At 36.9% G+C, this 13,009-nt stretch overlaps 1 protein-coding gene across 5 annotated transcripts in view; it reads right to left on the reverse strand.

Moving 5' to 3' along the window:
- The window catches only part of HOOK3 (hook microtubule tethering protein 3), a 115,413-nt gene that overhangs the window by 23,601 nt on the left and 78,803 nt on the right, over positions 1 to 13,009 (reverse strand). For all 5 annotated transcript variants that reach the window (XM_047855081.1, XM_047855084.1, XM_047855080.1 and 2 more), the window contains exon 16: positions 158 to 245. In XM_047855081.1, the coding sequence (XP_047711037.1) occupies positions 158 to 245 (88 nt within the window). The remainder of the gene's footprint in view (positions 1 to 157; positions 246 to 13,009) is intronic.

Raw genomic sequence — 13,009 nt, forward strand, 5'->3', positions numbered from 1 at the left:
ATTAGTAAAAGGAAAACACTGTTTTTTTTTTTTTTTTTTCTGTAACAAATATAATTATAAATTATTTTGACAGAGACCATCAAGAAAAAATAAAAGTTATAGCTTTTCTTAACATTGTGAAACTTTTGGACCATACTCAGTTCACATTAAAACTTACATCTTCTGCTTTTGAGCCTTGATCCTGTAAAGATTTTTGCAGTTCTTCAACTTGTGACTGTACTTCCAGAAGTCTTTGATTCACCAGCCTAGAAATCAAACATATATTAATTTGTCAAGTTCAGACTTACTTATACCTTCTCCCTTGGTTTTCATATTGGTTAGAGACACAGTATAATTAGCAACACAAAGCTAAGATAGTAGTGCAGCTCACTGTTCAGATTATTTTTTGTTTTACTTGAAATTAAAAAAAAAAGTTTATTTTTGAGAAAGAGTGTTTGTGCATAAGTGAGGGAGGGGCAGAGAGAGGGGTACAGAGGATCCAAAGCAGGCTCCACACTGACAGCAGACAGCCTGATGCAGGGCTCAAACTCATGAACCATGAGACTGTGACCTGAGCAACAAACTCAGACACTTAATGACTGAGCCACCCAGGTGCCCCTTACTTGAAATTTCTATGATGATTTCAAATATGGTATTTTAGTGGACATATCTTGTCATACCAGTATACTTATGCATATCTAATTACCTGAAATTCACTTCAATACATGTTTATTCACACTATGTGTCATGTACCATGCTCAGCATGGTGTTAAAAGATCCCTGTACTCAAGGAATTTAGTGGGGAAGCAAAATGTTAAAATACAAGATAAATACCTCAACATATCACATAGAGGTACAAAAAAGAATAATGATTGCTCAAAGCAGCAAGAATCAAATCTAATTGTATGGGGGAGTTAGGCTTGACTGAACTGAGACTAGAACAATAAATAAAACACTTAAGTGATTAAGGATGGAAAGGGGATTTAAGACAGAGAATTCATCATGTCCAAAGCACACAGAAATATGAGGGGGCACAGTGAGTTCAAAAATGGCATGTCTAGAGCCTACTTAAAATTAAAAAAAAAATTCTATTTTTTTTCAATGTTTATTTATTTTTGAGAGAGAGAGAGAGAGAGAGAGAGAGAGAGAGAGACAGAGTGCGAGCAGGGGGAGGGACCATGAGAAAGGGAGACACATAATCCAAAGTAGGCTCCAGGTTCTGAGCTGTCAACATAGAGCTGGACATGGGGCTCCAACTCACAAACCATCAGATCACGATCATGACCTGAGCCAAAGTCAGATGCTTAACTGACTGAGCCACCCCGGTGTCCCCCTCCCCAATATTGTTTAAGTATGGGGGTGTCATTCAGTTGGTACTGTGTGTGACTCTTGATCTCAGGGTTGTGAGTTAAGCCCCACATTAGATCTGGAGTCTACTTAAAATTAAAATTAAAATTAAAATTAAAATTAAAATTAAAATTAAAATTAAAATAGGTAAAGTTAAAATTAAAATAGGTAATAAAAAAAATTCCTTAAGAATGGCATGTCTATGAGGGGAACAATGGCTAGATGAAACCAGAGAAGAGGAGAGGTTGTTGAGTACAGCCTTACATGAAATGTGTATTTAGAACTTATCCTATGATCTGGCCTGAAATCTGGCTGAATAACTCAGCCTTTAAGAATGTTGATTCTGGACCTCATACATCCTCTAAGTCATTATGATGCAACACTCAGTATACCAGCCTGGTTCTCTAGGTCTTGGGATTCCTCCTTGGAATCTTTGAAGGATTGCCAGAGGGTGAGACTTAATCAAAAATAGTTTACAAAGATAACATTGATTTGAGGATGGAAGATGTTATTAAAAAGGTCAAAGTGAAGGCATGAAGACCGGAAGGAGACTACTATACTTATTACTAAATATGCCTGAAAGAGGAGGGAACAAGGATGAAATATATCTAAAAGGCAAAAGAATACAAGGATTAAAAAATAACACTCAGAATTCTGGTTTGAGCTTTTGGAAAACATTTCCTGAGAAGGAGAATATAGGAGAAGCAGGTTGCTAAATGAAGGTAAGCTCATTTTGTAGTTGTTGAAAATGCAGCACCTTGAGTTATCTGTCAAACAGCTGTATCTCTGCATCTGAAGCACAAAGAGAAATCTGAGTTGAAAAGATAGATGTGAGAGCCATTTGGAGTTAACAGAAGCCTTGAACAAAAATAATATCGATTAGAAAGAATGTAAAGAAGAGTAGAAAAGAGGAACAAAGACGGTCCATGGCAGATCACCAACCAGAGGGTAGAAAGAGGAACATCACCCTGAAGAGAAGTAGGAGAAACATAAGAGAGGTATTTTAACTGAAATTTTAAAAAGTTTAAGGAAGGGGAGGATGATCAACAACAATGAATACAACAGACACGAGGAAAGATAAAATTTTGAATGCTCCCACTGGATTGGCCATTTACAAGATGACTGGTTATTTTAGTAGGAAATACTTTAGTGGAATGGTAGAAGCCAGACTATCTCAAATTAAGGACAAAACAGGGCAATGAACATTTAGAATCTAAACAGCCAGAAAATTCAATAAGCATTTTTTTTTTTTACTAAACAAACTGTAAGAAATTCTTCCCATAAATGTTACAGTTCTATAATTAGTGACAATCACATTGAAAATTCAATCAAATCTATGATAATAACTAATGTTTTTCACATCAAGGAACAGAAAATCTAGGTGCTTTTTATTTATTTTATTTTCTTAAAGTTTATTTATTTTTGGGGGGTAAGGGGCAGAGCAAGAAGGAGAGAAAGAATCCCAAGCAGGCTCCATGCTCCATAACTGTGCAATCACAACCTAAGATCGTGAGATCTTGACCTGAGATCAAGAGTTGGATGCTTTACCAATTGAACCACGCCGGCACCCCTCGGTGTTTTTTAAATAGTGAAGGAATTATATGAAAATCCATATTCAATATGGGGAGATATACAAATACATTACTAGTGACACTGTAACTTTGTTCAATCTTTTCAGAAAGTAATATGGAAATATATTTCAAACCATTAGAGTATTTCAACCATCCATTTGGCCATTTTTGAAATTATTTAGTCAACAAATACTGTAAGCCTATTAGGCCTTGGTAAATGCCATATATAATAAGTCTACCAAGATGTTCCTTGGAAGTATTTGAAAACAACACAAATTTTCAGTAATGGGGAATAGACAAGCAAATACCCCAAACATTAATGGGGAATAAACAAACAAAAGTGTGAAGTATTTACACACATACAAGTATGAAGCTATGTAAACATATGAGCTCACCTTTTTTCAAAAAAATGCAAACTTCAAAAAGCCAAAATAAATGAGGACTCTAATACCTACTTCATGGTGCTGTTTAGAAAAGTAAGGTATTATATAGTGTCTAGTGCAGTACCTGTACAGAGCAGGCACTCTATAATTGTGAATTGCTTCTACTTATTTTCTCTCCCTTCAGAAGTTTAGTTAACATATTAATTAAAATCTACTTACATATAATTTTCAAGGGTGTACAGAAAGAGGATGAGCTTGCAATCACAATATACTCTGGGCAGGAAGGGAACAAGGTCACGTATGCTTTGAGAAACCTCCCTGAGTGAGGGTCAGCAGGTATTACAGATTTTTAAAATGCCAACTTGCTGAGAAAACTAATTGGAAAGGACTTTAGAGGTTTACTATAAACCTTTCCTTCTGACAGACAATGTACCGGTGCTGAACAAATTGTGTTTAAGTTAAAAGATTCAGTGGAACTCAAGTTTCTTTGTACTAGTCTAATGCTGTACGCTTGTAAGAGATTAAGTTAGAGACAAGGTCATCTACTTACTTATTAAACTCAGTAAGAACTAACTAATCCTGAAGAGAAAAAAATGCTCTGCAGGAGAAAGAAAAAATAAGTTTTGCAAACACGGAAAAAGATAACTTGGCAAGAAAGAGTATGGATGGGGTGCCTGGCTAGCTCAGTCAATGGAGCGTGCAGCTCTTGATCTTGGGTTGTGACTTCAAGCCCCACAGTGGGTATAGAGATTGCTTAAAAATAAAATCTTTTATTTTTATTATTTTTTTTAAATAAAATCTTTTAAAAAAGAAAGGCAGGAAGGGAAGGAAGGGAGGGGGAGAAGAAGGGGAAGGGAAGGGAAGGGAAAGAGAAAGAGGAAGTAAGGAAAGAAGGAAAGAAGGAAGGAAGGAAGGAAGGAAGGCAGGCAGGCAGGCAGGCAGGCAGGTTTAGATAGAGGCTCTGAATTCAGGCAGCCTGGGTCTAAGCCCAAATTCCCTCACCAATAAAACTTCAATAAAGATAAGACTACATATTTAAAATAAATAGCACAATGTTTGGAACAGACAAAAGCTAATAAACATTAACTGCTATTATTAATATTATTATTGTTATAGGTTATGGATGGTCATACTATAAATGTAAGTTATCAGTACTGTAATTCAGGAAATAGTTCTGCTAGGAAAATGGCAGAGTAGGAGGACCATGACTAAGCTCATTGTGGCCCACAGCTACAACTAGGTAACATTCACATCAGTGTAAATAACCTAGAAAATGACCCGAGGACTGGCAGAACAAACTTCACAACTAAAGGTAGGGAAGAGGCCATATGGAAGAAGGTGGCAAGGGCAAAGCCACGGTCTGGGAGTGAAACAGACCATGACTGTCTGTGGCGGGGAGGGAGCCAGAGAGAGAAAACAGACTTTCAAAATATTTGACTTTGAAAGTTAGAGGGGCCAAATTTTATGAGTTCTTAAAACCAGCAGGACTTATTAAAGCCTGGAATTTTAAAAACTGGTGAGCTTGGTTCTGGTAGAGACCTGAGTGCATTAGGAAGTGGTGCCCCAGTCTGTAAAGAGACAGCATGACCAACAGCAGTGTAAGTAAATACAGCAGAGAACCAGCAGTTTGAGGGCAGATGAGAGGGAGAGTGATTTGTCCATCTCAGAATGTGGCCTAGAGAGACACGGATCACGCAGACACCCCTCCAGGAACAAGGAGCTGGTAGTCACCATTTCCCTTTCCCTGTCCCAGAGCATAAACACACATCACCACTCCTACCTAACTTCTTTGCACCAAGCACTGCTCCTGATGTTCTGCCCTTCCCAGTCATGCTCCCCTTAGTCCCTCCCAGCACTGTAGGTCCCCTTCCTCCAGAAGATAGTGCAAACCCTGCCAACACCACATCTCCCAACCCACATGTTTCGTGGGGCAGTCCTCATTTTCCAAGCACACCATTGCACATTAAAATGCACCCAACCCCTGCTGGGGACCAAACACTGTCCACAATATGCAAAGAGAGCCTCTACAGACAAATGACTGAAGGACAAAAAGGTCAAGACACAACAGCAGGGTACACACAAAAGACTCCTTGAAGTGCCAAGCCCTGGGGAACAGGGGACACTGCACTGCAAGGCACCACAGGACCTCTTCTTCATAAGGCTATTATCATTAAAAGTAAGAGAAGTAGCTGACTTTCTGAACAAAAACAGACACAGAAAACAAAATGAAATGAGAAGACAGAGAAATGTTTCCCAAATGTAAGAACAGGACCACACCACAGCAAGAGACCAAAGCAAAGTAGACACATATAATATGCCTGATAGGGAATTTAAGGTAATGATCATAAAGATATTCACTGGACTTGAGAAAAGCATGGAGGACATCAGTGAGACCCTTAACAAAGAGATAAAAAAATGACTTATCAGAAGGGTGTCTGGGTGGCTCAATCAGTTAAGTGTCTGACTCTTGATTTCACGTTAGGTCATTATCTGGAAGGTGGTGGGATCGAGCCCTGTGCGGGGCTCTGTGTGACAGCATGGAGCCTGTTTGGGATTCTCTCTCAAAATAAACTTTTTTTAAAAAAATGACTAATCAGAGATGAAGTATACAATAAATGAAATTAAAAATACACTTGATGGAATAAATAGCAGGCTAGATGACTTGAAAGACACGGTAATGGGAAATAACCAAGCTAAGCAAACGAGAGGAAAGAAAATTAAGCAAATGGAGAACAGTCACAGGGAACTCAGTGACTCCATCAAACATAACATCCACATTATAGGGATCTCAGAAGAAGAAAAGAGAGATAAGGGGGCAGACAATTTATTTGAAGACATAATAGCTGAAAACTTCCCCAATCTGGGGAAGGAAACTAACATCCAGATCCAGGAAGCACAGAGATTCCCCCTAAAATTCAACCCCAAAAAAGTTCACACCAAGACGCATAGTAATATAATGGCAAAAAGCAGAGATAAAGAAAAAAATTTAAAAGCAGTAAGAGAACAGTTACATAAAGGAAACCCCACAAGGCTATCGGTGGATTTTTTAACAGAAACTTTGCAGGCTAGAAGGGGTGGCATGATATATTTTAAGTGCTGAAAGGGAAAAATCTGCAGCCAAGAATACTCTATCCAGCAAGGCTATCATTCAGAATAGGTGACAGAAAGAGTTTCTCAAACAAAAACTAAAAGAGTTCATGACCACTAAACCAGCCCTATAAGAAATACTGAAGGGGATTCTTTGGAAAGGAAAGATCATAAAGGAATATGAAAAGTAAAAAACACAAAAGTAGGAAAAATAAATGTTTTTATAAAAATCAGTCAAGGGATTCATAAAAGAAAAGGATGCAAAATATGACACTATATACCTAAAACAAGGAGCAGAGGAATAAAGAATGGGTTTAAATTTAAGCGACCATCAACTTAAGATAGACTGCTATATACAGAAGATGTTATATACAAACTTAAAGGTAACCACAAATCAAAAACCAGTAATAAATATGCAAAGAATAAAGAGAAAAGAATCCAAGTATATCACTACAGAAAGCCAATAAACGATGAAAGAGAACAAGGATCAGAGAAAAACTATAGACACGACCACAAAACAAGTAACAAAATGACAACAAACACAAATCTATCAATAATTACGTTGAATGTAAATGGACTAAATGCTCCAAAACACACAAGGTGACAGAGTGGATAAAAAAACAAGACTCATCTATATGCTGCCTACAGAGGAGACTCATTTCACACCTCAAGACACCAGCAGATTGAAAGTGAGGGGATAGAGAAACATTCATCATGCAAATGGATGTCAAAAGAAAGCCAGGGAAGCAATACTTCTAAAACACAAAGTAGACTTTATTATTATTATTTTTTAACGTTTTATTTATTTTGAGACAGGGAGAGACAGAGCATGAACAGGGGAGGGTCAGAGAGAGGGAGACACAGAATCTGAAACAGGCTCCAGGCTCTGAGCTGTCAGCACAGAGCCCGACGCGGGGCTCGAACTCATGGACCGGAAGATCATGACCTGAGCCGAAGTCGGCCGCTTAACCGACTGAGCCACCCAGGCGCCCCACAAGTAGACTTTAAAAAAAAGACTGCAATAAGAGACAGAGAGAGACTATAAGATAATAAAAAAGGGATGATCCAACAAAAGGATATAACAATTGTAAATATTTATGCATGAAACATGGGAACACCCAAATACATAAAACAATTACTAACAAACATAAAGGAACTAATCTGTAGTAATACAATAACAGTAGAGGACTTTAACACCTCACTTCCATCAACGGACAGACCAACCACTTAGAAAATCAAGAAGGAAACAGTGGCTTGAATGACATACTAGACTAGATTTCCAAAATAACAGCAAAATATACATTCTTTTCAAGTGCACATGAAACATTCTCCAGAACAGATCACATATTTGGCCACAAAACAAATCTCTTAACCAATTCAACAAAATCGAAGTCATATCATGCATCTTTTCTGAATATAATGCTATGAAACTAGAAATCAACCACAAGAAAAAATCTGCAAAGAGCATAAATACATGCTACTAAACGATGAATGGGTCAACCAAGAAATCAAAGAAATCAAAACTTAATATGGAAACAAATGAAAATGAAAACACAATAGTCCAAAATCTTTGGGATGCAGCAAAAGTGGTTCTAAGAAGGAAGTTTATGGCAATACAGGCCTACATCAAGAAGAAAAATCTCAAATAAACAATCTAATCGCACCCCTAAAGGAAGCAGAAAAAGAAGAACAAACAAAACCCAAACTCAGCAAATGGAAATGATAATGATTAGAGCAGATAGAAGTTATATAGAAACTTAAAAAAAAAAAAATCCATTAGAACATATCAGTGAAACCAAAAGCTGGTTCTTTGAAACTATCAACAAATTTGATAAACCTGTAGCCACTTATTACAAAAGAGAGAGGATCCAAATAAATAAAATCACTAATGAAAGAGGAGAAATAATAATGACCATGACAGAAATACAAACAATTTTAACAGTATTATACGAGAAGCTACATGCTAATAAATTGGACAACTTGGAAGAAATGGATAAATTCCTGGAAAACATGTAACCTATCAAAACTAAAGCAGGAATAGAATATTTGAGCAGACCAATTACTAACAATGAAATTAAATCAGTAATCAAAAAACTCCCAAGAAACAAGTCCAGGACCAGATGGCTTCACAGATGAATTTTACCAAACATTTAGAGAAGTTAATACCTATCCTTCTCAAACTATTCCAAAAAATACAAGAGAAAGGAAAACTTCCAAATTCATTCCATGAGGCCAGCATCACCCTGATCATACCAAAACCTGATTATGACACCACAAGAAAAGAGAACCATAGGCCAATATCTCTTAGGAATATAGATGCAAAAATCTTCAACAAAGTATCAGGAAACTAAATCCATTAACACATTAAAAACCCTCTGCAAAGTAGATCTACAGGGAGCATACCTCAAGATAATAAAGACCTTATATGAAACATCCACAGCCAACATCATATTCAATGGTGAAAAACAGAGCTTTTCCCCTAAAGTCTGGAACAAGACAAGAATGTCCACTCTCAGTACTTTTATTCAATATAGTACTGAAAATCTGAGCCACACCAATCAGACAACATGAAGAAATAAAAGGCATCCAAATTGGTAAGGAAGAGGTAAAATTCTCACTATTTGCACTTGATATGGTACCACTTATAGAAAAACTCCACCAAAAAATGACTAGAACTGATAAAAAAAACAATTCAGTCGCAGGATACAAAGTCAAGATACAGAAATCTATTGCATTCCTATACAGTAATAATAGAGCAGCAGAAAAAGAAATTAAGAAAACAATCTCATTTACAACTGCACCAAAAACAATAAAATATCTAGGAATAAACTTAACCAGAGGTGAAAGACCTGTAAAATACTGATGAAAGAAATTTAATATGAAGTAAAGAAATGGAGAAACATTTTATGCTCATGGATTGGAAAAAAAAATATTGTTGGGGCGCCTGGGTGGCTCAGTCGGTTAAGTGTCCGACTTTGGCTCATGTCATGATCTTGTGAGATCACGTAGGGCTCTGTGCTGACAGCTCAGAGCCTGGAGCCTGCTTCAGATTCTGTGTCATCCTCTCTCTCTGCCCCCATCCCCACACTCACGCTGTCTCTGTCTCTCAAAAATGAATAAATGTTAAAAAAAAAATTTTTTTTAAAAGGAAGAACAAACATTGTTAAAATGTCTGTATTATCCAAATCAGTCTACATATTTAATCCAATCCCTATCAAAAATGCCAATAGCATTTTTCATAGAACTAAAAAAAAATCCTAAAATTTGTATGGAGCCACAGAAGACCTTGAGTAGCCAAAGCAATCTTAAAAAAGAAAAATCTGGAGGTATCACAATTCCAGATTTCAAGTTACATTACAAAACAGCAGTAATTAAAACTTTATGGTACTGGCATAAAAATACACAAAATAGATCAGAAAACTCAGAAATAAACCCACAATTATATGGTCATTTAATCTTCAACAAATGGTGTTGGGAAAAATGGACAGCCACATGCAAAAGAATGAAACTTGACCACTTAAAAAAAAATTTTTTTTTAAATGTTTTTATTTATATTTGAGACAGAGACAGAGAGACAGAGAGAGCATGAGCAGGGGAGGGGCAGAGAAAGGGGGAGACACACAATCTGAAGTGAGATCCAGGCTTTGAGCTGTCAGCACAGAGGCTGACTCAAGGCTCGAACTCCCAGAGTGTGAGATCATAACCTGAGCTGAAGTCAGACGCTTAACTGACTGAGCCACCCAGGCACCCAAACTTGACCACTTTCTTATACCATACACAAAAATAAACTCAAAATGGATTAAAGACCTAACTGTGAGACCTGAAACCATAAAAATCCTTGAAGAGAGCACAGGCAGTAATCTTTCTGACATTAGCTGTAGCAACACTTTTGTAGATGCGTCTCCTGAGACAAAGAAAACAAACTATTGGGACCACATCAAAATAGAAAATTTGTGCATAGCAAAGCAAACAATCAATAAAACTAAAAGGTAACCTATGGAATGGGAGAAGATATTTTCAGATACCATATCCAATAAAGGGCTAGTATCCAAAATATATAAAGAACGTACACAACTCAACAACCAAAACCTCAAATAGCCCAATTAAAAAATGGGTGGAAAACATAGACATTTATCCAAAGAAGACATACAGATGGCCAACAGACACAGGACAAGATGTTCAACATCACTCATCATTAAGGAAATGCAAATCAAAACTACAATATCATAATGGCTAAAATCAAAGACACAGGAAAAAAGTGTTGGCAAGGAGCTGGAAAAAAAGGAACACTCTTGCACTATTGGTGGGAATGCAAACTGGCACAGCCACTGTGGAAAACAGCATGGAGATTCCTCAAAAATTTTAAAATAGAACTACCTTATGATCCAGTAGTCGCTCTACCAGATATTTACCCCCAAAATACAAAAACACTAATTTAACAGGATACATGTATCCTTATGTTTACCGCAGCATTATTTACAACAGCCAAACCATGGAAGCAGTCCAAGTGTCCATCAAAAGATGAATAGATAAAGAAGATGTATTCACACACACACACATGCACACGCACACTGGAATATTATTTAAGCGTAAAAAAGAATGAAATCTTGCCATTTGCAACAAGATAGAGCTAGAGTATAATATTAAACAAAATAAGTCACTCAGAGAAAGACAAATACCATATGAACTCATTCATATGTAGAATTTAAGAAATAAGAGGCGCCTGGCTGGCTGGCTCAGTGGGTTGGGTGTCTGAACACTTGATTTTGGCTCAGATGATGATCTCACAGTTAGTGGGTTCATGGGTTCAAGCCCTGTGTCGGGCTTGGTGCTGACAGCATGGAGCCTGCTTGGGATTCCCTCTCTCCCTCTCCCTCTGCCCCTCCCCCACTCTCACACACTACCTCTCAAAAATAAATACACATTAAAAAAAGAATTTAAGAAACAAACGAGCAAAAGAAAGGAAAAAAGAGAGAGACAAAACAAGAAACAGACTCTTAACTATAAGGAACAAACTGATGGTTACTAGAGGGGAGGTGGGTGTGGGGATGGAGTACACTGATCATAATGAAAAAAATAAAATAAAATGATTTTAAAAAAAGAAACAAACACAATACTAAAGTATAAACAGCTGTAAATGGCATTGGGACTTGGGAGGCAATCAGTCATCTACAACATGAGTGCTGTGTAAATGACAAGTAGTTGTTCTTTTTCTGATCAGAGAAGACCAATGGCCATAAGATCTGTGAGAAACAATGCAAAGCATTATAAAGGAAGTTATGGGTGTTGATTCACTGGAAAAAAATTAGGGTACAGGGAAGACCTTCCTGACGAAAGATGGCTAAAATATAGCCCAGAAGCAAAGGACGATGGAGATGAACACAAGTGCTCTCACCCATGGGGCTGCATGATTGCCAAGCTGCTTTCTGCAAGTCCCTTTTCTCCACTTTTCATTCTAAACTTTTTCTAAGTATTTTAAAAAAGTATTCATTCTCTATGCTCTAAGAATTGATATAAAACTGTCCTCCTTTTTATGCTTTATTATGCTCTAATAATCACCCTGTTATTTATGCTTTTTGCTGATTTTACCACAGCAGCTTTAAAAATCAAACTGCAGGGGTGCCTGGGTGGCTCAGTCGTTTAAGCATCTGACTTTGTCTCAGGTCATGCTCTTGTGGTTCTTGAGTTCAAGCCCCACTTAGGCTCTGTGCTGACAGAGCCTGGAGCCTGCTTCGGATTCTGTGTCTCCCTCTCTCTCTGCCCCTCCTCTGCTCATGCTGTCTCTCTCTCTCTCAAAAATAAATAAACATTTAAATAAATAGACAAACAAACAAACAAACAAATAAATAAATAAAATTAAAGTGCCAAGAAGGGCAGGACATGTAAAATGGTCATAACATTGTTGACTCACACCTGGGAAATGCCCAATCAATCAGGCATAATAAAGAAACTGTAATATCAAGCAAACTATGAAACCATTAATGAAAATGTCAAATCCCTCAAAAATGGCATAATATCACAACACTAAGAAAAGGAAAAGACACCATGTTTGGTATCTAAGAAACATTTCCAAAAAGGAAAAGAACTAAAAGACTGTCACAACAAAATATAAACGTAATTCTTTCCAGAGTAAGCTACTGCTGTACAGTTGCTTTGAATGACTACATAATGATTTTCTTGTTAAATTTCCAGATTCTGAATTCTCATAATTGAATTGTTTATAAAATGAATGACTTCTTTTCAGGGTCACAAGAAATAACAGGTTTGAAAAAAAAAAGAAAAAAAACTCTTGTCAATTCAGTTCTGATGGATCCTGTTTTTCTCAAAACTGATCCTTCAACACATTAGCTTATAAAAACAGGGTAAACTGTATTATTCTGATAATGAATAGAACTAAAATTGTGAAAGACTGAATTAATAATCAGACTTTTTTTTAATCTTCTGGTTTTAATTAGTAACTAGAAAGGGAAAAGGGTGGGGGGGTTGGTATCAGTTTGCTTGAAGAAATAAAGAGGGGAATGCTATATAAAGAGGCACAACACTTTTATGCAAGTCTATCTGTAAGCAGAAAAATGGATTAAGGTACTCTTAAAATGAAATGGAATAACACATTATCACTACTCAACATACAATCCAAATCTT

This window comes from Prionailurus viverrinus, chromosome B1 (assembly GCF_022837055.1).
Source record: "Prionailurus viverrinus isolate Anna chromosome B1, UM_Priviv_1.0, whole genome shotgun sequence".
NCBI lineage: Eukaryota > Metazoa > Chordata > Mammalia > Carnivora > Felidae > Prionailurus > Prionailurus viverrinus.